Source organism: Podarcis raffonei, chromosome 8 (genome assembly GCF_027172205.1).
Source record: "Podarcis raffonei isolate rPodRaf1 chromosome 8, rPodRaf1.pri, whole genome shotgun sequence".
Classification (NCBI taxonomy): domain Eukaryota; kingdom Metazoa; phylum Chordata; class Lepidosauria; order Squamata; family Lacertidae; genus Podarcis; species Podarcis raffonei.
In genome coordinates this window covers 29,616,339-29,642,315 of record NC_070609.1, presented here as the reverse complement: position 1 = coordinate 29,642,315, position 25,977 = coordinate 29,616,339, and the positions used below count along the sequence as shown (strand labels likewise).

General features: G+C 44.8%; 1 protein-coding gene across 4 annotated transcripts in view; it reads left to right on the top strand.

Moving 5' to 3' along the window:
- COL8A2 (collagen type VIII alpha 2 chain) overlaps window positions 1-25,977 on the top strand; it is a 142,812-nt gene that overhangs the window by 109,610 nt on the left and 7,225 nt on the right. The window contains exons 1-2 of one of the 4 annotated variants that reach the window (XM_053398864.1): window positions 945-988; window positions 13,819-14,000. The exons of 1 other annotated variant lie outside the window; for it this stretch is intronic. In XM_053398864.1, coding sequence (XP_053254839.1) covers window positions 966-988; window positions 13,819-14,000 — 205 coding nt within the window. In that variant the 5' untranslated portion in view covers window positions 945-965. Of the gene's footprint in view, window positions 1-944; window positions 989-10,642; window positions 10,902-13,818; window positions 14,001-25,977 lie in introns of those variants that run through there. 2 more of the 4 variants (XM_053398865.1, XM_053398867.1) reach the window with 2 other exon arrangements.

Sequence of the window (25,977 nt, the reverse complement as noted above, 5' to 3'; positions counted from 1 at the left end):
TCAAAACAGCTGTAGGTAGGACTCCAAATTTGATTGAAGAATTTGCCATGTCAGGTGGTGTTAGCCCCACGCCAAGAGAAAATAGGCACAGTCTACATACCTATCCCTTTTCCCTAGTGGATTCAAATCCAGAATCCTTGTCTGCTTTAAAACCATCAAGATCTGGCCATAGCTCTCCCATGTAACATGTAATTTGGCCCTGATTGAGCTCTGGTTGCTCCCTAAAGGCAGCTTTGTAGATTCTCAGTGCCTTGCCAACCAGTAAGCAATGGCCACTCAGATTTCTGCAGCCATTGCTGACACCCATTTGAGCATATTTTCAGAGCTATAAGGGCTAGAATTGTGCTCCCCTTAAAAAAATAGAAGAGGAAGACACCTGAGATTTGAAGAAGGCTGATTTCTGTGTCCATTGCCACATGTGGTGGCTTTTTCTGTACATCCATAGAACTTCAGCATAATCACAGCAGCCCTATCTATCTATCATCTATCTATCTATCATCTATCATCTTCTATCTGTCATCTGTGGCTTTAAAGAAATATGCATTGGAGAGGTGTGCAAACTGAATATCCAGAGATTAGAAATCCCGTTCAGGAGTTCCCAGTGATGATTCCTTTCTCTAGTCAGATGCATCATTACTTCTGGCTTCACCAGAAGCCAGCCAGCCTTGTGGTGCAGCCACACACGAAGACCTAATTCCAGCGTCAGAAGAGAAATCATTTATCTGCCACAGAGTTTACAAGGCGAAGCTAAAGCTGAAGTGTGTGGTTAATGCCACACTTGCCTGCGCACAGAGAACCCCTTCAAAGTAATAAATTGACCACTTTGTCTCGGGATGGAGCTTGTTGATGTTTAGAGGGAATATGTAAGTGGGTGTATACGTCACAGCTTGGCAAAAGACAATCAAAGTATTCAGGCTGTGCGCAGGAGCCTTAGGAAGGAAAGTGGGAGAGTCTGGACTTGGAGAATGAAGCATTTCAAGGCAGGCAGGTGAGTTAAAAGACATGCTTTGGGATGGTTTGGGATTTATGTTTGCTGTTTTCCACAATAAAAGGAAAAGGGAGAAGGGACCTTCGTCTTCTGCCCATATGTGTTTCTCAGAAAAGGAGGGAGGGTGAACTGCAGATATATTTTTCTTGACTTTCCTTGTTCGTTGAGAGCATTCAAGGGAGTTGCTGTTACCACCAGGCTGGGCTAGAGCTCTCTAAATGCCCAGTTTGCAGGGAGAGGGAGAAACAAGAGCATGCAAGTCTCAGAATCCAATTCTCACTCTGCTTGGAGCCCCTTTCTAGGTGTGTCTTTAAGGAATTGCATAACCCCTACCTTGTTTATTAATAGTAGTAAGCCAGTTGATGCATAAGTCAAAATTGAGCAGTATTGTCTCATGATGAAGGATGATGGAGGTGAAACTGGGGTGGAATCTTTTGGGTCAGTGTGTGCAGAGGAAAACTTGCAGGGCTGTTAATTTCACAAAGGCCTCCTTCACTGGGCCAAAGAAGCATAATGGGGGGCAGCCATGTTGGTGCAATCACCAAGTCTGCCCCATACAAGCACAAAAGGGTGGTATTAGCAAATTTGCATTACTCCAAAAATATCTTGGAGGAAGAAATCCTAAGGAGAAAGGCATCCAATGGATACCCAGTAGGCATCGAAGACTGACTGTTGGAGAGGGGATAAAAAACTAGGGAAGGGAATAAAGGAATGGAATATCACGGGAAAGGGTGTGACTGGTTGGCTGGCTGGCATCCTCAACAGGAACACTTCATGCTGCAACATTTTGTTGCAAGTCCCACTTGTTCATGTATAAAGCTGGGCATGGTTGGGGTGGGTGCTTTTAACAGCAGAAATTGTTTGTGGATGAGGGAAGCTGAATTTGCCCCTGGCCTAACACCCATACTCTCTTCCCACAACTCGCAGCCCATTCTGTTACAAGGAGAGAGCAAGGCCAAGGGGCAAATGCCTGGGATGATGCTAAGAAGGAAAAGTTACTCTACCTTTATCCACACACTCTTTTTTAATGTTGCAAACACTCCTTTTAAAATATGTGACTGGAGAAGACTTAATGATTGAACAATATCGTGTTTAATTTGCCCTGCCAGGCTTTCTAATGATGGACCAGAATGCAGATAACAACCATTGTGAATCATGCTGTTTGTTTACTTGGTATGAATTGCTACTTCTATTTCCTCAAAGAAGGTGTCTGGGGATAAAAACCAGAGCTGATTGTTTAGTAATTCCTAAGCAGCAAAGGAAAGGATAAGGGCTTCCTTTCTATAGCAGCTGATGTTTGCTTTGCCACAACAGCCATAGGGTGAAACAAAAAATGTGAAAGGCTGCCCTGGAAAAGGTAATTCACTTGGACTTACCCATGTCAAGACTATAAAGCCAGTCTTGTAAACCATATACCGTGTGTAGTTCACACAGCTCAGGCAAACATGCAGAGGACCAATGAAACTTGAAGGGCCATAGCTCTCATCCCTGGCCATGCTGACTGTGGTGGATGAGAACTGTGGGCCAACGGTAGGGGAAGAGCTGTAGCTCAGTTGCAGAGCTTCTGCCTTTTATGCACAAGATCCCAAGTTCAATTCCCAGTTTCCCCATATAGGACTGGGTCTGAAACTCTAGAGAGTGGCTTCCAGTCAGTGCAGACAATGCTGAGCTAGATGGACCAAGGTCTAACTCAGAAGAAGGCAGCTTCCTTGTGTTCCTATGAACACAGAAAATGATCTGCAATATGGATCAGATGTCCTAAGTTACTGACACGTACTCGGTTTTTTACACAAGCTATGAGGGCGTACCATATGTTTCCCCCCTCCATTTTATCTCCTGTCCCCATTTTCTTTGTGATTTGTAGTTTCCCGCATGGAATTGACAAAATGTGCTCTAAATATATACACAAACACAACGCTGAAAAAGCAAACTGGGACAGATCTTCCCTTGGTTTAGCAGAATTTGTGACTTCCTCCTCCAGCATTGACTGTTTGTCATTATGTGTGGTTGAAATGCCTGTTATATCACCATCAGAAACAACTTAGGCAGCCCAAGTCCCATGGCCCAGTTGAGTTACCTCCCTGGGACTCATTTTGTGCCTCCCCGTTACTTATCCCTTCTGTGGGGGATCTGCTTTGTATTTTTTTCCCCTTGAAGGCCCAATTTTATGCTGCTTTTACAACTCCTTGGGACAAGGGGGTCTGTGTTACAAGCTAGTAAATTCACATTGGCTGGAATCCTCTACCCTACTAAATCTCCAGTTACAGGATCATTGTCTTGGGGATGGAGACCTGCCCAGGGAGCCAAGAACTTTGACCCTTGGTTAATTTTCCTCACTCTTTATTTCTGCAACTTTCCTTGCTCTCACAGGTTCACATTTCAGCAGATTGTTTTATTAATTCTATTATTGTACAGCTGGAGAGCTATTGCATTTCTGTGTTTAAATTTTATTGTATGCTTTCTTATGGAACAGGGAATGAGAGCGAGGGGAGGGGAGGCTTACAATTTCTGTAGGGATTTTAATTAGTAAGCATAACCCAGTTAGAATCCAGCAGAAGAAAAACAAAACAAAACAACAGCTTTCCATACACAACATAGAACCCCAAAGTAATTTAAATTTCTCTTCCAACAGGCAAAATGTAAATTTGTTTCTTTGCTTGTCTTGTGTACTGCCTTGTTATATGAGTTATCAGAGATTTTGATTCACCTTGCAAACAGCAAAGTTGTCTGATCTGGAAATATAACCATGAAACATCTGATTTGGAGATGGCTAGGAGTTCTCCAAACTGAAAACAAAAAACCATAAGGAATGAAAGCTGGGGTGGTGGTTGAAGTTGCTCATCAATAGCTGTTAGCACATGGACAGCAGACAGGACACAGATCACCTGTCATAGTCCTCCCCAGTGTGGCGAGATGTATTTCTATTGAAATTATAGTAATTATTTCTACATTTAAATCTGTAAATACAAATTAGCCTGTGCACATTCTGTGCAAATCTGTCCTCTTTTATCTTATTTTTTTATCTTATTTTTCCTCTTTTTTGGCATTGCATAAGTGGCAACCCTACATTTCATGTTTTCCTTTCTATGTGTTATCAGTATGCTCTGATCTGTAAGCCTTGCCACTTAACGTAGAAGATGCTAGTCCTGGTTTGTTGAGGGATCTTCTATTTTAAGAGGCACTCTTCCCCTTATTATTACAGGGCAGTTCCTGGTGTCCCTTGGTTCAAATTAAGCTTTAGATCCTTATTTTTAAAGCCTGGCTTGACATAATGGATTCTGTCATGATGATGTGCAGCCTTTTTGTAAATAATTAATAATACAGTTCTGTAACTTGTGTGACCAGGCCATGTGTGAAATTTCCACACCATTGAGCAGGAGGGAAGGAAGACATCTACTCATGCAACTCTAACCCAAGATTCTAGTCCTTGTGAGTGTAGAGCAGGGGTAGGCAACCTAAGGCCTGTGGGCCAGATGTGGCCCAATTGCCTCCTCAATCCAGCCTGCAGACGTTCCGGGAATCAGCGTGTTTTTACATGAGTAGAATGTGTCCTTTTATTTAAAATGCATCTCTGAGTTATTTGTGGGGCATAGGAATTCGTTCATATTTTTTTCCAAAATATAGTCCGGCCCACCACATGGTCTGAGGGACAGTGGCTGAAAAAGGTTGCTGACCCCTGGTGTAGAGCATAAGATGAGCTTCAGGCCAATGGCCAATCTAGTTCACTATCCTGTTGTCACAGTGACCGACCAGATGCCTGAGGGAATCCTGCAAGCTGGACATAAGCGCAACAGCACCTCTGCCCACCTGCAATTACCAGCAATTGGTATTCAGAGCTTTTCATAAAGCTTCTCTATTTAATCAAGAAATAAAATCTGATTGTACATAAGCTTGTAAGTTTGTGTGTGCATGTGTGTGACAAGCAAAGAGACGACATTAGCTAAGAAATGAGGCAGAAATTACAGGTGATGCTAGTCACCCTCCAGTATGGGCACTTGGTTCTGCCCCCAACCCCATGAATCTAAAAGCAGTTGTGAAGGGAGGGCAATTTCAGGGTAGAAGACAGGCAGAAATGAAAGGTTTAAAACCTGCCCCGCCTTCCGCAGCATGCCATCCCACATTGGAGATTGGAACCTGGGCAAATGCCCTAGGTTAAAAATATTTTTGTTGGGTGTATGTGAGACTGTAATGAGCATCATGCGTAGTTTCAGCGCAGTTTTCTAGTACTTTGCACTCTAGAAATCTGTCGTTCGTTGGGCATGCACTTCTGTGACCAATTTTAGTTTCACTGTTGGCAGATGCAGTCCTTTTCACTTTAGCACAGTTATTAAAGATGGTCTATGGTGAGTGCATCTTGTGCCAGGTTTACAGCACGGATTCTCCCCTCTCTCCCCCCTCGCCCCCGTTCATGGTTTAAAGCCCACACTCATGGCCCTGTCTGCAGAGGAAGTTTTGGCCTAGGCAAGCGATGGATTTCTTTTTCACGCCCAATTTGAGCTGATTTATTTTAGTCTGGGATGTGATGGGAGGTTGCCAGGGTTCAAGGCCAGCCCCCAAAGAGCTTGTCTTCTCCATCCCATCTTTTTATAAACTTCTAGGGAGCTGAGTGTCGATGTCCTGGAGACGGAGTGTTATGCCAGATTCCCAACTGATGAGTGGCCAGGATACATTTGCTTTGGTGCATTTTGCTGGCACAACTTCCTTCGTCTTCACAGATGGAAAGGCATAGCCCACAAAGGAAGCAGCCTGCCTAGTGGAGGCATGGTAACCCTGGCGAACGGAAACCAGCATGTAAAGAACGTATCTGGACCCAGGACTTACTGCATCATATTTAGTGAACTGTATTTAACAACTTAGATATAGACTGCTTTTCAAAGAGGGGGGGGGGTTCCCCTAACAATTTGCAAACTATAAATAACAAAAATTAAAAACTAGATACAGCTAGAAGGAAAGGTGAAGCATCACAAAAGTGATGCCAAACCCTCCAACACCCTGGCCCATCCAGTGCCAGAGCGCTAGCATCAGTAGGACCAAAAAGGGAGCTTTTTGAGTGGGGGCAGTTTGGAGGATCCAAAGCACACCTGATTCACCCCCAAACCAGGAAGAAGTTGGAACATGCTCAGGAGGATATCAAAATCCCCCTCTCCCATTTTCTTCCTATTCTTTCCAAGGTACTGGATATGGTGGTTGAACCGCCATCGGATTTTGCCCCACTCCTTAGGGTTGCAGCCTTAGTTAATTCATTGTATGGATTTTAGTAGATTAACTAGTAACTTTTAAATAAAAGCAATAATAGTTTTGCAGCAAAAATACATGATTCCTTTGTTTTTAGATTCTACAAATGTTTCACAGCAGGCATCATCTTAGAAGAAGCATTCTTTCAGGTGTGAAAGAAGAGGGGAAATCCTTCTTCTAAGTTAGCACTTGAACATCCATATGCTTACTTGCATTAAAAACAATATATTTATTTGAAAACATTTGCAGTTAATCAAATTGATAAAATGTTTTCATTCTCCACCAGTTCTACAAACTACACTGTGGTACAGTTCATATCCACACAACTGAGACAAAATGACTTGCTCAACGATATACTTTATTGTACGCTGCATTTTGTGGGAGTGGATTATGTGTATCAGAGGCATATGGGGCTTCATTTGCACTGCAATTCTGAGCCAGTTTGCTTCCCTAAGGGGCCCTGGTGGTTTTATTATTTTCTGTGTCTTTTAGAGTTTAGGAGAAGAGCACTTGTTTTTATGAAACATTGTTTTATGGGGATTTGTCTAAAAGGAGAGAAGAAGTCCATATTAAAATATCTCAGCTGTAAAAATATGTTTTCTGCTGTATAAAAAGAAAGCTGAAGCAGGGGGATCATGGAGGGATGTGGAATAGTCTGAATCAGCAGTTTGATTTTCTTCCCCTTACCTGGTATGACCTAAATGTTTGTGGCTCTCTGGCTCTGCTCCTTTTTGTATTTTTCTTCTCTGCTAGATAGATTTAAATGACAGCCTATGTGAAATAATCATAAAATGAAGACCCAGGAGACCTGGGCTCAAATCCCCACTCAGCCATAAAGAAAAATAGTGGCTGAACCTCCATCTAGTCACAGTCTCTCTCACTGCTACCTACCTCACAGGATTGTTGGAAAGATAAAATGGGGGGAGGACTGTGTGCACTGCCTGGATAAAAATGTAATAAATCTATAAACATACTCACCTACAAAGTGGTGTGTGCATGCATTGCTGTATTGCATGTAGTGCGTTACCATATTATTATGCCTGTGCTATATTACTACTACTACTACTACTACTACTACTACTACTACCACTACCATAATATTTATTCAACTTATTTTCCTCCCACTCTTCCTCCCAAAGGAACTCAGGGTAACAGACACAATACTGAGTTTTGAATTTCTGGTTCATTTCTGTGTTCCACGATTGTTGCCTGTATTCCTAGTTTTACGTTTTTGGCTCAAGGTGCTGTCTATATTTATACTTTTGGCTGGCTTGTTTTGTTTGTTTGGTCACCCAAGTCCAAACAACAGATTAAGATTCTGCTGGTTTGGGGCCCTGTACAACTCATGAGTACAGTTTCATGAGAGAAGTCGTTAAAAGTTTCTTAGCATTTCCCATCATGTTAAGCAGAGCTCTCGTCTCCTTGAGGACATTTTGCTTTTTGTATCAGTCAGTGGCATAGCCGGGATACACTTCATTTCTCTGACGTTATGAGTGCCTGAAATGAGTCTGAGAAGGGTTGCCAGGCCTCACTAGCCCTTTGCTGGCACCTGGCCATTTGGGCAGGCCCCAATTCTCACCAACCAGGCAATGACTGCAGAGGAGACCACATTTGGATATTGCCTGTGGGAGAAGAAGGCTGAGAAACTCCCCATCAGCTGCCTGATGGCAGAGAAGGAGCCCAGCTGCTGTACCTTAGGTAAAAAGAAGGGAGGAGAGACTGGGAGGATATAAAATACCTCAGAGAGTGGGAAAGGGGAAGCCCAATGGAGACACAGAAAAGATGCTAGGCAATTCCTAAATAAAGCACCTCTATAGAGACTGGGGAAAGGCAGTCTTTGTTTCTGATGTGTTCTGGTATGTTGCAAGGCTACTGGACCACAGACAGCTCTAAATGAGCAACTTGTTGTAATAAAGACTGGGAGCAGACTAAAGCCTTTTAGGTCTCTGTCTCCAGATTACCTCTTCTAGGCTGCACACCCTTGAGAGCACTTCAGAGCCTCCAATGACCAGCGGTCTGGCCTAAAGATGGGCCCTCCTCCTTCATTCCATAGCATCCCTCCTGATGCTGGCTAGCTGGCTGGCTGGTACTATGCAGTGAGAGGCATCTGGTTCTTCAGTCTCAGGGGAAGGTTCCATCAGGGTCCAGGCTCTGGCACTGTGGGTCCTGGTGGTCTGAAAGATTCCTTAGGGAGTTAATGTCCAGCTACCTCAGGTGCAGTGTCCCCCTATCCTGCACAGTTAGCTCTCTGCCCTGTCCCAGACTTGCCCTGCCCATCTGTTGCCTCTGCAGCCTCTGACCCTGTCCAGATCATTGCTGGATAGAATAACAGAAGCAGAGAATTGTAGAGTTGGAAGGAGTCCTGAGGGTCTTCTAGTCTAACCCCCTGCAATGCAGGAATCTCAACTAAAGCATCCTTGACAGGAGGCCACCCAACCTCTGCTTAAACTTATTCAATGAAGAAGAGTCCACCACCTCCCAAGGTTGAACAGCTCTTACCATCAGAAAATTCTTCCTGGTGTTCAATTGAAACCTCATTTCTCATAACTTGAATCTATTAGTTCAGGTCCTACCCTCCAGAGCAGGAGAGAACAAGCTTGCTCCATTTTCTATGTGACAGCCCTTATCTCCTCTCAGTCTCCTCTTACCCAGGCTAAACATACCCAACACTCAAGTGTTCCTCATAAGACTTGGTTTCGTTAGTCCATCTAGCTGAATATTGTCTGCACGCCCAGTTGATTAAACCAGGGGGACTGTTGGTCAAAATACAAATGGCAGGGGCAGTGATGCAGCACTGAATATGCTGTTGTCCATCTCCAGCCTATTAGTGCTCATGAGTAAATGGAGACCCTGTTAGGCAGAATCCCTGGGTCTAGCTGTTGATGTGCACCTGACTAGAGTAAACCTTATGGACCTGCTTTCAGCAAGCCATCTTATATGCATAACAAGAAAACTCATGGCTATGTATTCATTGTTCTTGACTACTGGCTTCCAATTGGGTTGTGATAAATGCTCTCTGTTGAGTTGCTGCTTGTGCTGGCCTTCCACATGCAGAAGGTCCTAAATTCAATCCTTGGCACCTCTGGTTTAAAAGATCAGATAGCAGCGAATGGACAAAGATCTCTACCTGAGAGCCTGAAGAGCCACTGCCAGTCAAAGGGGTGAATAGTTTGAGCTAGTCTAAGGCAGCTTCCTGTGCTCTGTTGTTGTTTGAATCCCATTCAGCTCCACACTGTTGAAGGGTAAAACAAACAAACAAGGAAAATTATAATGAATAGTAAAGGCCTTGGCGTATATTTACCTTTCATTTAAAGCCTACTTGGTTTGGAATTCTGCCTGTTCTGTGGCTTGAGGGATTGGTATGAAGAAAACCTTGAAAGAGGAGAGGGAGAAACAGCTATACAGACAAAATCTCAGAGTCATCTGCAGTAGCAAGGTCCTTATTGTTTTGGTAAGGGCAAGATTTAAAGGGGGGACAGTGAAAAATATAGTTTCCTGTTGTTAGATTCACCCTTTGAACATCGTACTTTGGATTGCATTTAATAGCAGCATTTCTCCATCATCATCTCTGTTCCCACTCCCCCAAAATGTAAGTAGCTAAGTGTGCAGCAGAAGTACCTCCCAAAAAAATACTCAGTTTGGGGGGGGATTCAATAAACAACCCAGTGAAGAGGGCTGAGTATGCTCAGCTGCCATGGATTTCTGATTGTTGATAGTACATATCCAATATCTCATCTATGCTGAGTAAGAAGGAGGCATCACTAGAGAGAAATATGTTTGATAGTAATCTAATGATCAGGTGAATATTGAATAAAGTTTGGATTGGAAGCCACCCTTACTAACTTTCTTTCTTAGGTGGTTATGATTCAGTTCCCAGGAAAGCTTTCTTCACAAGTCAGGTATCAGACAGTCACACAGAGACTTGAAGATTTGTAAAAAATACCAAATTTAGGAATGCTCCTGTTCAGGGTTTTAGCCTGCTAGCCATGTTCTTTTCCAGGATAGTCCATTGTATCCTCTCTTCTCCCTAGAAGATCAGCTTAGCAGTTCTTTCCCCACTCATGTCCTTCCACAATGAGCTTGCTCTAGGGCAGCTTTCTGTGCTGGTCGGAGCTGATAGGAGTGATAGGAGATGTAGTAGTCCAAAAGAGCTGGAGGGCTCCAATCCGGCCCACCAGCCGGTTTGATTCGGCCCCTGTGGCAGTTTGTTTCCTGGGGTAAAATCCTAAAAAACCCCTCAACAACTTCAACCCTAAAAAGAGGTCAACAACCAATGGTTGGCCCATTGGTCGGCCCTCACAGCCCTTCACTTCATCAAATTTGGCCCTTTTTGAAAAATGTTTTGACACCACTCTACACCGATTTCACTGGAAAATTAGTCTCACGTGGAGCCTCAAAAGTTGCTGGGGTTTGTTTTTTTTTCCTTTAAAGGAAAGGTAATAGGTCTTATTCCTCCTGGGGTCCCATGTAGCTTGCATTAATTCTTGCCCTCCACCAGCTTCCTCTCTGAGCGAGGAGCCATTTCCTCTGCTGGTGACAAGGGGGCAGTTTGTGCAGAAACCTTGGGAGACATGGAAGGAAGCAGCCAACACAAACTCTTTCCCTCAGATCATTGGAACGTCAGCTGCAGCCCTAGCCACCTTTTGGCCGGGTGAGGGCAGGAGCCCTCTTCTCAAAGGTAAAAGTAATAAAAGGAGACTTAATATACATCATTTGGGTTAGACGAGGAATGACATTGCTACTAAAGATCTTTCAGGTTCCCGCCAAGCCCACATAGCATTCAAATCACTTCCATGTGGGGACCAATCTCCATCGCTACCCGCTGTTAAAACTCTTCTTCCTCTTTCTTCATGGTGTATTTTTTCCCCTCCCCCCGCTCCCGTTTCAGCTCAGGAAATTCCAATCAAATCCAGGCGAGGAGTAGCTCTCTTCATTCCTTCGGAGGCAGGAAAAGGCCGAGGTCTTTAATTTTTATTAATGGCGATTGTGGTTCAATTAGTCAACAGCACTTTTGGTGTTCTGTGTCATTAAACCTGTCAGAAAATAAACTGTCCTTTGCTTCATACAGGCCTCATTTGAAGCCTGTGCCTCGGAAAATGTCGCAAGAGTGGAAGGCAGTATTTATAGAAGGCCCTTTAATTTTACACAAGTGGGCACTTTAGCAAGCGTCTGGCATTACTGAGCATCATAAGCAGTCAAGGTTACTCATAAGTACTTGACCAAACAAACTCCTGTTGACGTTTTAAGAAGCACCACAGCGGAGAGTTACTAGCTCTGGCGATACTCCAAGTGAGGGAATTGTGTCTCTGACATAGTCATTTTTCAAGTCGCCAAACACAACAGGGTTTCTTCACACCCCCTCTTCAAGCCAGAGGGTTTCAAAGGCAGCACAGTGAGGCCTTGGCTTTGGAATCAGAGACGCTCTCAAGAGCCAATTCCCAAGCGCACACATTTTTTGCTGGAGGAAATCCTGCTCAGTCGAAAGACGTGATAATAATCCTCAGCTTGGTCATCCCCTCCACCCCACTGTTGCTTCATTATGATCTCATTAAAGGGTAGGTGGTGGTGATGGATGAATCTGTAAGGAGCGTTCTAGAGTGGGTGTCATTTACTTCAGAGGCATATTTGCTGTGGCCGGCATAACAGCTAGACCTGTTCCTGGAAATACGAAGGGATAGCTTAGTTGCTCTCACCCATGTCTTGGTAACCTCAAAATTGAACTGCTGTAATGCACTCTGTGTGGGGCTACCCTTAAGGCTGGTTTGGAAGTTGCAGCTGGGGTCGAACCCAGCGGCTACAATGCTGAGCAGGGTATCTAGCCATGCACATATAGCTCCTCTGCTGCAGTGGCTGCGCAGACTGCCAGTTTGCTACCAAGCCAGTTGTAAGAAGTCCTTGATAGCAGATAAAGCCCTGCACCAGTAATCTTGAACCCTGGGTCCGCAGATGTTGTTGGACCACAACTCCTGTCATCCCCTGCCAGCTAAGCTCAAGGTCAGGAGTGATGAGAGTTGTATTTCAGGAACAAATGGAGGAATCGAGGTTGTAAAGCACTGCACTTGGGACCAAAATACCTGAAATAGATCTGTGAGTTCATTTAAAATAATCAGAGAATGCCATGCTGATCGTACAACAGCCTTCAGAGAAGCATCTGGTGGAAAGAGAGTGGCAGGCATTCTCTGCAGGGGTCCCTACCTTATGGATTGAAGAGGGCCGTGTGATATTGTCTTGTGAACTGCTCTGAGATCTTTCAATGAAGGGTAGTTTAGAAATCTAATAAATAAATGTATAGAAATCTAATAAATAAACAAATAAAATAAAAATAGGATGGGCATCCACGGTGGTTTGTTTGTACCCAATGTCAGGTTTTTGTTTTTGTTAGTTATGCAGCCCTGTGGGTGCTTTACAACAGTGCTCTTATATTGCTGTTTTGTAAAACACAGCTAAAAAAAACTTTAGCTGTGTACACACCATACATTTAAAGCACATTTCTCGCCCCAGAGAATCTTGGGAACTGTAGAGAACTAGAATTCCCAGCACCTCTAGCAAACTACAGTTCCCAGGATTCTTTGATTTAAATGTACGGTGTGTGCTCAGCCTGTGAGTTGTGGTTTGTTCTACTGAAAAGCAACCTAGGAATGTTTTTGAATGAATAAATATGTGCTTCAGCTGTTTTTGGAACAAGTGGCCTGATCTAAAAGACGTGGTTGCATGGATTCTTCCCCAAGCCCTCCAGAGTCAGCTATGCATTCATGATGTATCCCCACTTTGTATGCCCACACTGTTTCTTGGGGGTGGCCTCATACAAAGGAGAATTAGGGAGGGGCCAGTCTGTCCATGTTCAACAGATGTATTAAACAGGGGGTTGGCAGGTACCACATCATGCTAGCTGAAATTCCCACTTCTTCTCAAAATGATACAGAAATGCAGTTGCCCTTCTGTATCTTGCCTCCATCTGTCTGCACAGCAGATGGGGTGTTCTTGTCAGCAATGTGAAGGGCACATTCTAGGAGAGGCAACAACAGATACAGGGTCTTCTGCGTGGAGGACCATGGATAGAAAGGCCTCAGCAAAATAATTTGGCAGCATCAAGAACCAGTGGCTACAAAGGAGGAGAACTGGGGTGTTGGGGGAGTGGGAAATTCAGGAGAAGGTAGCAGAGGGAAAACACTAGGGAATTTTGCTCAGAGGCAGGGAACCTTTTTGAGCCAGAGAGCCACAGGGAGGGCCAGAACCAAAAGTGGGCAGAGAAAGAAATGTGGACTTTTGGACATTGAGCTGACCTCTTCTACACAGGATTTCATGCAGACACCTTTCTCTCTTCCATCAAGGTTAGCAAGAAGCATATCAGATCTCAAGGGCACATTCCAGCCAGGCAAAAACACTCAGGGAGGGTGCACAGCAGGGCTAGTGGCTTGGGAGGGTGTTTGGCCCAGTGGGCCGTAGTTGGTCCCAGGGCCTGAGGTTCCCCATCCCTGCTCTAGCAAAATCTCTCTCTCACACACATACACCCGCTTTGTTTTTGCTAAAAATACCCAAGGAACAGCTTAGAGATCTTCTCAAAAGGTGATTTTGCTGTCACATTTTGTTTGCAGAGAGACTACCAACAAAGCCACGATGCTCCATGAAGTAACCCTGTGGCTGTTGCTGGTGGTTGGCATCTCCACGGTGACTGGAGGGGGAGCTGGAGGTGGTTATGGGCAGATCAAATACATGCAGCCTGTGGTGAAAGGACCTCTCGGCCCTCCATTTCGGGAAGGCAAAGGGCAGTACATAGGTAAGTAGCCTTCAGGTGCACAGATTCCGGAGGAGGCAGAAGTGGGGGGGGGGGGTTGTAGAGCTTTATCTTGAAGGAACAACAACTCCCAGGCCCAGGCCTCTTACTGTTTGTTCCTACTTAAAATGTTCAGATTACTTTTACAGTGGTACAGTGCTACCTCGGGTTAACTACTTAATTCGTTCCAGAGGTCCTTTCTTAACCTGAAACTGTTCTTAACCTGAAGCACCACTTTAGCTAATAGGGCCTCCTGCTGCCGCTGCAGCACGATTTCTGTTCTCATCCTGAAGCAAAGTTCTTAACCCGAGGTACTATTTCTGGGTTAGCGGAGTCTGTAACCTGAAGTGTCTGTAACCCGAGGTACCACTGTATTCTTCTTGCCAGTAGCCCTGAGAACTTGGCTATAGGTTGGCATATAACTGATTTATTTTTTTTAATTGTTGCCTTCATCTTTCCATGTTTAATGTTAGCTTCACACCTCCTCTGCCTAGACCCCACAGTAATTATGGTGATTCCATCCCTGCCCTTTTCTCCTACAAGTAGAAACCATAGTTAACGGAGAAGATGTTTAAGTTCTAAGTGGTAGTTGCTAGGAGAAAGGAGGCCATCATGCTGTGTCTCCTAGTGCTGGTTGCTAGGTGATGAAGAGATTGTGCCATTTTGGTTGTCTCACAGTGGTACCTAAAAGTGTGTGGCACTGGGTCTGTTGACTAGCAGAGGTTGCCTGGAGGCCATAAGGCTGCAGTGTGTGGTCTGCATTTGTGATGGTGGTAGTTAGGCCACAGAATGGCTGCAGAAGCAAGTGGTACTATTGCTTCCCTTGATTGGGACACTATACTTCTGTTGATGCAGCCTAGAATAGCATTTGCTTTTCTTGCTGCTGCTGCATCACACTGTTGACTCACATGAAGCTTGTGGTCTACTAAGACCCCTAGATCCTTTTCACATGTACTACAGGAAAGCCAGGTGTCCCCCATCTTATATTTGTGCAGCTGGTACATTTGTCTCTGTGGAAATTCATTTTATTAGTTTTGGCCCAGTATGGGCCAAACTTGTAAGATCATCTTGATTCCTGATTCAGTCTTCTGTGGCATTAGCTACCCCTCCCAGTGTGGTATCATCTGCAAATTTGATGAGCAACCCCTCCATTCCTTTATCCCTTTCATTTATAAAGTTGTTGAACAACAGTGGGCCCAGGATAGAATTCTGTGGCACCCCACTTGTCACTTTTTTCCAGGATAATGAGGAACCATTAGTGAGCGCTCTTTAGGTTCAGTCAACCAGCTACAAATCTACCTAGCCATTACCTTGTCCAGACCACAATTTACTAGCTTTTTTGCAAGAATATCATGGGGAACATTGTCAAAAGCCTTACTGAAATCAAGATCCACTATGTCCACAGCACCCCCCTGATCCACAAAGCTTGTAACTGTATCAAAAACACACAGGAGGTTCATCTGGAATGACTTGTTTTTGAGAAACCCATACTGGGTCTTAGTAACCAGTGGCGGAGGAAGGGGTGTGTGGTAGGGGCGGACTGCCCCAGGTGTCTTCGCTGAGGGGGGTGACATTTGGCGCACCGCCTGCCCGCCCGCCTGCTACTCCCAAGCCTACCTGAAGCTGTCAGGGGAAAGGGGGAACTGCGCCGCTTTGCCAGCAGCTGTTTGGGCAGCTGGGGGAGGCTTGGGAGTCGCGGGCATGTGGTGTGCTGAATGTCCACCATCGGCGGCTTGCTCCGCCCCCAGCTATAGGGTGCACATGCCACTGTGTCATCTAAGCGGCTATCCCGTGCCTGGGAGGGCACCCTCCATGCCCTGCCCCCTTTGGGAGCGCGCCCACCCTGGGCAGCGCAGGCATATGCTCCGCCGCTGATGACAGCATCCTTTTTTCCTATGTGCTCACATATCAATCTATTCTAGGACCTTTCTTGGTATCAGTGTCAAGCTAATCATTTGGGAGTTTCCTGGGTCTCCCCCATCTTTTTGAAGATGGGGCAAAAAGTAGATTCAGGAAACTACCGACCAGTCAGCTTGAGGGAACCACAAGGGAGCAAGCCTTTTCTGTGGTGGCTCAACACATACAGAGCTGCCCAGTAGAGCTGGGGTTGGCTTCTGCCTTTTTGTAAAGCCTTAAAGTCTGATTTGCATTGATTGACCCTTCCCCTGTGTGGTTTATGTTTCACTCACTGAAAGTAAGTTGGTATATCATTGTATTACTGGAATGGCGAGTCTGTTTTTATTGCTTTAAATTTATTTTTATGCTTTCTTTATATGTAAATACATATACAGTACCTGTGTGTGTGTGTGTGTGTGTGTGTGTGTGTGATCAGTCTTTTTCCTTGGTATTAGTGATACTGATTGTTTTTTGCATGTACTTTTTATTGTTGAAAGGTTATTTGGATGGGATTTCCCCAGAAAAGCAGCATACAGATACCTAAAAATAAAAAAGCTGATATAAAACAGATATTAGTTCACAGTTCTGCTGTGCACATAGAGGTTAGCTCTGCTCCCTCCAGATGATGGAACAACAGTTGTGGCTGTTGCTAGGCATGTGTGCGCACACACACATTATTCAGCCTGAGGCTTGTCAGATCTCAGGACATGCTGAACCTTATTGCTTTCCCTGAAAAGCTTGGGTTCTCAGATCAGTTCCCTTAGTATTTACTGTGGTTACATGGCAATGGCATCACAACCCTGCTAATAGACAAAGGTGACTGGAGAGTGCAGTAGCTGGAGTGCTGGACTGGGAAGGCATGGGTTTAGACCCGCCCCCGCCCCCCATGTGTTCTGGACAAGACACCACCTTTGAGTCTATTGTTGTTGAGAGTGTAGGTGCTGTATTATGGGACCAGGGTGTGATGTAGGCGTTTTCTGTGACAGGAGATGTAATTATCTTTTTTATTATTTCCCCCCTTCTTATAATCAGAAGCTAGCTGAGTAAGTGGGTTCCAATTTCTGCAATGTAGCTGGGAAGAATATTTTAATTTGCTCCCCTGTTCTGACCTCCCCCGCACTCCAGCCTTGCTTCAGTGAATGAGCTACAAAAGGGACTCCTGTGTATTTTGCCTCAAACTGCAAAATAACTGTGGCAGGGCAGCATGCAGGTCTGAAACACTGGTGTGGGCCAGCAAAGGAGATACGCTATAGAATATATGGTGCCCAGTAAAACAATTCACCTTTTGTTTTGCCTAGAGGTGGAATATGACTCCCAGGAGCCTTTGCACTTCTGCTGGCTCAAGTGGGTTTGCATTGGCGGGGGAGCCTAGGAATATGTCTCTGTTTGAGTGCTTCCTTTGATTGGCTTGCCATCGTGTTCATGCAGGTGTTGGTTTGGAGAGCGAGACCATTGGACAGGAAGCCTGGTGTGCTTTTCAGCTGAGGAAAGGCAGGCAATCAAGGCAGGCCACCCAGAGAGGAGAGGAAACTGGGGCCCAGGCTGGCAGGACATTGTTTCTTGCTGCAGTAGCCTGAGTTTTTGGGTTTTTCCTTCCCTCTGGGGTACCTGCTAGAGACAGCCACGGCTAAAGGCAGGATGTTGAGTGGAATGGATGTGCCATAACAACGTCCCCTTCAGGAAGCAATTAAATGCACAAATTAAATTGAAGCAATTAAATGCACAAATTGTCATCTCATCTGTCCTCCCAGTTGAACGACGTGGCCCAGGGAGAGAGGGAAAAATAGTGGAAGTGAACAACTGGCTTCGCAAATGGTGTAAACAGGAACGGTTTGGATTCTTAGATCACGGACTGCAGTTTCTTAAAGATGGACTTCTGGCAAGCGATGGGCTGCACCTCACAACGGTTGGGAGGAATGTTTTTGCCAAAAATCTCAGAAACCTCATCAGGAGGGCTTTAAACTGACTAATGTGGGGGAGGGAGACAGTGTTCCTGAAGGTAGGAGTCTATCAATTGATGAAGATGATCATCCAAATGTCATAGACCAAATGGAGCAAACAGCACGCAGACCTAGTGGTGGGAGGAAAAAATCCTTAAATAAGAGACATGGGGGAATGATTAATGGACTTCAATGTCTGTACACTAATGCGCAAAGCATGGGAAATAAACAAGATGAGCTTGAGCTCTTGGTACAGCAAACTAAATATGACATAATAGGCATCACTGAAACCCGGTGGGATAAGTCCCACGATTGGAATATAATAATGGAGGGATACAATCTATTTCAGAGAAACAGACCAGACAAGAAAGGAGGAGGAGTGGTGTTATATGTCAGGGATGTGTATACCTGTGAAGAGATCCAAGATTTAGAACCTCAAAGCCAAAGTGAGAGCATTTGGGTCAAAATTAAGGGAGAGAAGAATAACAGTGACCTCATTGTGGGAGTTTACTATAGATCCCCAAGCCAAACGGAGGACATAGATGATGCCTTCCTGGAACAGATGGCCAAGCATGCAAAAGGAAGGGAGATAGTAGTAATGGGGGACTTCAATTACCCGGATATTTGTTGGATGTCAAACTCAGCCAAGAGCATAAGGTCAAACAGATTCCTCACTAGCCTTGCAGACAACTTCATTGTCCAGAAAGTGGGAGAAGCAACAAGAGGAACAGCCATTTTAGATCTGGTCCTAACCAATGTTGATGACCTGGTTAGTGGGGTAGAAGTGGAAGGATCATTAGGCGCGAGTGATCATGCTCTTCTGAAGTTTACTATACAGCGGAAAGGAGCAGCCAAGCATACTAGGACTCAATTTCTTGACTTTAAGAAAGCCAACTTCATAAAACTTAGGGAAGTGCTGGGTGAGATCCCATTGACAGTAATACTAAAAGGAAAGGGAGTTCATGATGGCTGGGAGTTTGTTAAGAGGGAGATAGTAAAAGCGCAACTTCAGGCAATACCAATGAGACGGAAACATGGAAGGTGCCTAAAGAAGCCAGGGTGACTATCTAAAGAACTTTTAACTGAGTTAAGATTAAAAAAGGATGTGTACAAAAAAATGGAAAAGGGGGGAAACCACCAAAGAGGAATTCAAACAAATAGCCAGCACGTGTAGACACAAAGTCAGAAAAGCTAAAGCACAGAATGAACTCAGGCTTGCTAGAGAGTTTAAAAGCAACAAAAAAGGCTTTTATGGGTGTGTTCGTAGCAAAAGGAAGAACAAAGAAACAGTGGGGTCACTCAGAGGAGAAGATGGTGAAATGCAAACAGGGGACACAGAAAGGGCTGAACTCCTCAATGCCTTCTTTGCCTCAGTCTTCTCCGATAAAGAAAACAATGCCCGACCTGAAGAATTTGGAGCAAATGATTCAGCAGAGGAAACACAGCCCAGAATAACTAAGGAGATAGTACAGGAATACTTGGCTAGTTTAGATGTATTCAAGTCTCCAGGGCCAGATGAACTGCATCCAAGAGTATTACAACAACTGGCAGATGTGATCTCAGAACCACTGGCAGTCATCTTTGAGAATTCCTGGAGAACAGGCGAAGTCCCGGCAGACTGGAAGAGGGCAAATGTTGTCCCTATTTTCAAAAAGGGGAAAAGAGAGGACCCAAATAATTACCGCCCAGTCAGTCTGACATCAATACCAGGGAAGATTCTGGAGCAGATCATTAAGCAAACAGTCTGTGAGCACCTAGAAAGGAATGCTGTGATCACCAATAGTCAGCATGGATTTCTGAAAAATAAGTCATGTCAGACGGACCTGATCTCGTTTTTTGACAGAATTAAAAGCCTGGTAGATGAAGGGAACGCAGTGGATGTAGCCTACCTTGATTTCAGCAAGGCATTTGACAAGGTGCCCCATGATATTCTTGTAAAGAAGCTGGTAAAATGCGGTCTTGACTATGCTACCACTCAGTGGATTTGTGACTGACTGACTGACTGACCGAACCCAAAGGGTGCTCATCAATGGTTCCTCTTCATCCTGGAGAAGAGTGACTAGTGGGGTGCCACAGGGTTCTGTCTTGGGCCCGGTCTTATTCAACATCTTTATCAATGACTTGGATGATGGACTCAAGGGCATCCTGATCAAATTTGCAGATGACACCAAACTGGGAGGGGTGGCTAACACCCCAGAGGACAGGAACACACTTCAAAACGACCTTGACAGATTAGAGAACTGGGCCAAAACAAACAAGATGAATTTTAACAGGGAGAAATGTAAAGTATTGCACTTGGGCAAAAAAAATAAGAGGCACAAATACAAGATGGGTGACACCTGGCTTGAGAGCAGTACATGTGAAAAGGATCTAGGAGTCTTGGTTGACCACAAACTTGACATGAACCAACAGTGTGACACGGCAGCTAAAAAAGCCAATGCAATTCTGGGCTGCATCAATAGGAGTATAGCATCTAGATCAAGGGAAGTAATAGTGCCACTGTATTCTGCTCTGGTCAGACCTCACCTGGAGTACTGTGTCCAGTTCTGGGCACCACAGTTCAAGAAGGACACTGACAAACTGGAACGTGTCCAGAGGAGGGCAACCAAAATGGTCAAAGGCCTGGAAACGATGCCTTATGAGGAATGGCTAAGGGAGCTGGGCATGTTTAGCTTGGAGAAGAGGAGGTTAAGGGGTGATATGATAGCCATGTTCAAATATATAAAAGGATGTCACATAGAGGAGGGAGAAAGGTTGTTTTCTGCTGCTCCAGAGAAGCGGACACGGAGCAATGGATCCAAACTACAAGAAAGAAGATTCCACCTAAACATTAGGAAGAACTTCCTGACAGTAAGAGCTGTTCGACAGTGGAATTTGCTGCCAAGGAGTGTGGTGGAGTCTCCTTCTTTGGAGGTCTTTAAGCAGAGGCTTGACAACCATATGTCAGGAGTGCTCTGATGGTGTTTCCTGCTTGCAGGGGGTTGGACTCGATGGCCCTTGTGGTCTCTTCCAACTCTATGATTCTAGGAAGACGGAGGATGCGTACACACTCCAATATAGTCTGCATCCAGTGCACTTCCACTTCTGGTTTGGAAAGCAGCGTACACATGATGTTAGCACAATCCATGTATATCCCGCAGTTTCTTAGGAAACACTGCATTTTGATGCATTTTCTCCCAAGCCGGCTTTGATCCAAATTGAGAAGAACAGCCAAGATGCACTTTAAGCTGATAATGTGTACACAGCCAGAGAATGAATTGGCATGCTGTTTCATTTGGCTAGTGACTTTAGGTGGGGTAGTTGTATTTTGCTTGCTGGAGGGAGGCTCCCTCACTCTTTTATTTTCTTGTATTGCCCTCTTCAGTAGCCTGTGGGTTGGTTGGTTGGTTTGGTTTTTGATGGGGTAATTTATATCTAACTTCATCATTTATGGCAGGGGTAGCAATCATGGTGCCCTCCAGATTTAGTTTATTGTCAGTTCCCATCTACCTCAGCAAGTGTGGCCAAACATCAGGGATGACTGGAGTTGTGGTCTAAATATATATGTGGAGCACTTGATTCCTACTGTGCCCCAGTTCTCTGTTAGTGCCGTGCTGTTTTCAGGATTAGCAGTCAATGATCAACACAGGAGGATACAGACAGCCCAAGACATTTTGCTGCCTGAAGCAGAACAGTAAATTGCACCCCAAAGTGTGCATTATGTATGTGTTATTTTACCACCTGAGGCAGAAAAATCCCATGAGTATCTCTCTCTGGGAGATAAATTCCAATAATAATAAAACAAGAAACCAATTTCTGCCCTTTTGTAACAAGGGACTGAGGCATCAGCCTCACTCTACCTAAAGTTAGGGCAGACCCTAGAGGAGGGGCTGAAATATAGGTGTGGCTGCCTTGTTCCATTTGGCTAGTGAATCATCAGTTTTATGATCACACAGTGGCCTATTCAGCCATGTCTCCCACCCAAGGGCCACATCCCATATTGCACAGGAAGACTTCTCCAGAATAGAAGAGAGCTTGGCTCAGGCACTTGGCAGGCAGCAACCGTCTTCCCATCCTAAAGTAAGGTGTCAGACATTCAGCTGGGCGACATATCACACCCAGTCTGTTTTTAAAACATGTTATTCATATAGTTTTCTTTTAAGATGTGCAGCAATCAGCATTTTCACAGGAAAGGGCTGTAGCTCAGTAGTAGATCACATGACTTGTGTGCAGAGGGTCCTAGATTTCATCCCTGGAATCTCCAGGGCAAGGAAACATTCTTTCCTGAAACCCTGAGCAGCCACTGCCAGTTGGTAAGGGTGGGGGTGATTCTGTTTGCATTCAAAGCTGGATTTATCAAAGCAATATGAGAACCAAAACATAGGCATCCTTCAATAATTCACACTTACCCAAATTTTGCAGTGCAGTTCTCCAACAAACAATCTGTGAGCTATGAAAACAGATGTTCTTCAGACCTTCTCAGGTGATTCACCCAAACCTTGGGAAATTTACTATTAGAGTTACAAAAGCACACAAGCAGGAAACACAAGCCTGAGAAGGGTACTGACATTTAGGCCGCTGCATCCCTTTGCCCCCTCAGGATGGAGGTGAATTACCGTTATTAATTCTTTTACTCCACACCAAGAATGATGACAAGGTCAAGTTAAAAACTCCTGGGCTTGTAAATAAAGCCGCTGCTGTTAAAACAGTGTAACTTGGCACCCGTGAAAACTGTCTTTTGGTAAATACTCTTGCTCTGCCCTAAAGGTGAGGACGTTTTGTGACTGCTGCAGGCTGGGTGTGAAGGGAGGATTTTCAGGCTACCACTGTGAGATAGCAGGTGCTCTCCATTTGCAGCAGCACAGCTGGACTGCAAAGGGGCTTCCCGGTCATTGGTGAGGGATACAGGGGGCAGTACAGTATGAAATCCAGACAGGCTTCTCTGGCTGACAACAGACAAAATCAGAGAAGTAATCAATGGTCCCTGGGGACTGCTTCACTCTGAACTGGAGACACAGCTTTGCTGAACCTTGCTGGAGACTGCAAACTTATTATCTAGGTTGGTAAAGGCACATGGACAAGAGAAAGCAGATCCAGAGGTGTAGATCCTTGAAAGAGAAGGGCAGGCCCTAGTGGTGGAACATCTGCTTTGTATGCCGAAATACCAGGTTCAGTCCCTGGCAGCTCCAGGTAGGATGGGGAGAAGCCCCTGTTTGAAACCCTGGAGAGCTGCTTACCGGAGTGTTTGGACAATACTGAGTTAGATGGATTGTTTGTCTGCCTTGGTATAAGGCAGCTCCCTGTGTCCCTGGGGCTTGAAGAGACTAGCTTTACCTCCCTGTCTGCAAAACAAGTGGCATAAGCACTTTCCCACATGGCACCTGTGTTTTGGCACACCTGATAATCAGATGTGCTGGGTTGCTGTTGATGCACAGGAGGCTTATAAAAGCAGCCAATTAAAATAAATGAAATCTAGCAAATGTTTAAGTGCTGTTTCCCATCTTCACAACCATGTAAGAGTTCACATTTAATAAGTTATCAGCAGCGCTTTCCAAAGATGCTTCTTCATTTGTTATATTCTTTACACAGGGTATAAAGCATATATTGGTGTAGAAAGCATATATACACTACCATAATGTATATATGCAAACTTGGGATATTTACCTCGAAAAGGTAAAATGTGTATAAAACTTCTTGCTGGGAAAAAACCCTCAAAGCATTTTTTGGTAAACAATGTTGAGGGGTTTTTTTTGCAATCAAGCAGTATATAAATTTTATGAAATGATATTAAATAAATAAGATTCAGTGGAATTTGGGAAAATCAGGTCTCTGCTTGGGTGCATTTTTTAGAGGAAAGTGGCTTAAGCTAGAAACAGGCAGCATGGCACTCACAAATGATGCGGTATATGAGATTTAGGGCCGCAGGAGTCACCAACCTTGTGGGGCCTGTGAACACAACTGCAAACTAGAGAAATTGTGGACAGCGCAACACAACAACAACCAACCACACACCACAGCCTATTCTGCTGATTACAATGGAATGCTTCTCTCAAAACTAATTTCAGGAAAGGGAGTGTAGGCTCTGGGCACCAGAAATTCCTTGCCAGGCATATCCCGGAAGTGGTGTATCATAGTGGCTCAGAGACAGTTACAAATCAGGCAATCCCCAGTTCACCTCTCATGTCTGCCATGAACTCCATAGGTGGCATTGGACAAGCCACAGTCTATTGCTCAGCCTTCCTCCCCTGCCACGTCCCTATCTGCAAAATGGAAAGATGCCACTGGTGTACCTGACAGCAGCCTTTGCCAAACTGGTGCCCTCCAGATGCTTTGGTGTGACTCCCATTGGCCCAAGCCAGCACAGACGTTTTGGAGAAAAGGCAGCCTTACAGAGTTGTTGCAAAGACTGCAGTTAGGTAATGTACATAATGTACATAAAACATAATATAGATATTAAGGTCCCCCATGCCTACAAAAGATTCCACTTAACTTCTTTTTTGCCCAGTGTGCTTGGGACTGCCTCGCCTCGCTCTAAACCTACCTTTTCTTTGAATTCTTTGACTCAGCCCTCTAGTTCCTCATGCTCTGTGCCAACTGCTGCTGCCTCGAAGAGGACTGCCCTTGATGAGAGTTTGGAGACTGCAGCTAGTGTAAAATGCAACTGCTAGGCGGGTCAGTGGGGCAGCCAAATAGGATCATGTGTCCCTTGTCCTGAGAGCACTGCACTCCCTCCCTCAGTACCCGCCCCTTGAGGCAGCTGCCTCACTCTACCTCATGGTATCTGTTGCATTTGGTGATAGAACAAGATGTTTCTCAGCATCATTCCAGAGTACATGTATTGCTGATGCAGAATTATAATTTATAGAACTGTGAGAGAGTAAGGGAAAAGGTATCTTTACCCAGGTGTCTTAAAGGCTAGCAGAGAAGATGGACATCTCTTGCACAGGAATTACTGCTCAACCAACTAGGCTCATCGGATGTTTAAATGTGGTATGTAAGGAGGTTAAAAGACACACGCACACCCTTCTATGTAGCATTAAAGGGAGCAAAGGTCTTCCTTTCTTTTTCCCTGCCTTTTCCAGCTGTTGTGAAGCTCTTATCTGAACTGCAGCCAAGGAGAACAAAACAAAGCACAAACTCCAGCACAGCCTTACTGAGAAGTAACATTTTTGGCTGCTGATGGGCTGAGATTCAAGTATCTCTCTGTGCTAGTGTTTATTTCTTCCAATGTGTTCTTGTTGCCACTGAGCAGGCTGTGTTTGTGAAAACAGCAGGCAGCAGCAGCAGCACACCCTGGGTGAGAGGCAACAAAAGAAAAGAAAGAAAAGCTGATCAGGCAAGGAAGAAGATTTGTCCAGGTTTCAGAACTAGGCTTTTCCACCTCCTTCCTCCCCTTCACTCCCACTCATTCTCTAGCTCAAGCATGGGGTACATCACTCCAGCAGCCCCCTCCAAAAAAAAAACACCTCTACACCCGTGGCCCCACCCACAAGAGGGAGAAAGTACCTGCACACACTCTTTTTCCAAGGACTGACAGTTAGATCCAATGGAATTAACTGGAACATTGAAGAGCCAGTCAGTTTAGAGTAGACAGTTCTGAGCTAGATGGACCAGTGGCCTGACTTAGCATCCTGTGAATGTGCAAACACTTTGCATTTTCCCCAAGGACTAACTTACAGCATGGTGACTGCTCAGAAAAGACAAATGTTCTGGGGACATGATAACTAACTATTCAAAAGCATGCAGAGAACATACTCTGAATGTGGAAAATATGCACGTCAAGTTCTCAAGTAAGAAAATAAAACGAGGAGGCAGGCATAAGGGCTTGAACCAGAGCCCTGGCTTAGCCCCAGTGCCTTTTACAAGGCAAGAAAAGTATATTGCCGGAGTAAACTGGGGGGACAAATATGAAGATGTGAATAGCTTCATGATCAGGTGATGGCCATAGCCAATGGAAAAATGCTGATGTTTTATGTAACACCACCACCCAGTGGCTGTTTTTGGAATCTGCAGTCTTTCAAAGTCACAGTTTCCAAATTGCAATATCAAGAGGCCTCCAAAGGCAGCTTGAGGAGGAAGCTTGTCTAGTTCCACTTATGTTTGAGACACAAACAGAACCACGGGAACAGAACCACAGGAACTGGGAAAGTCTAGGTGCAATGAAA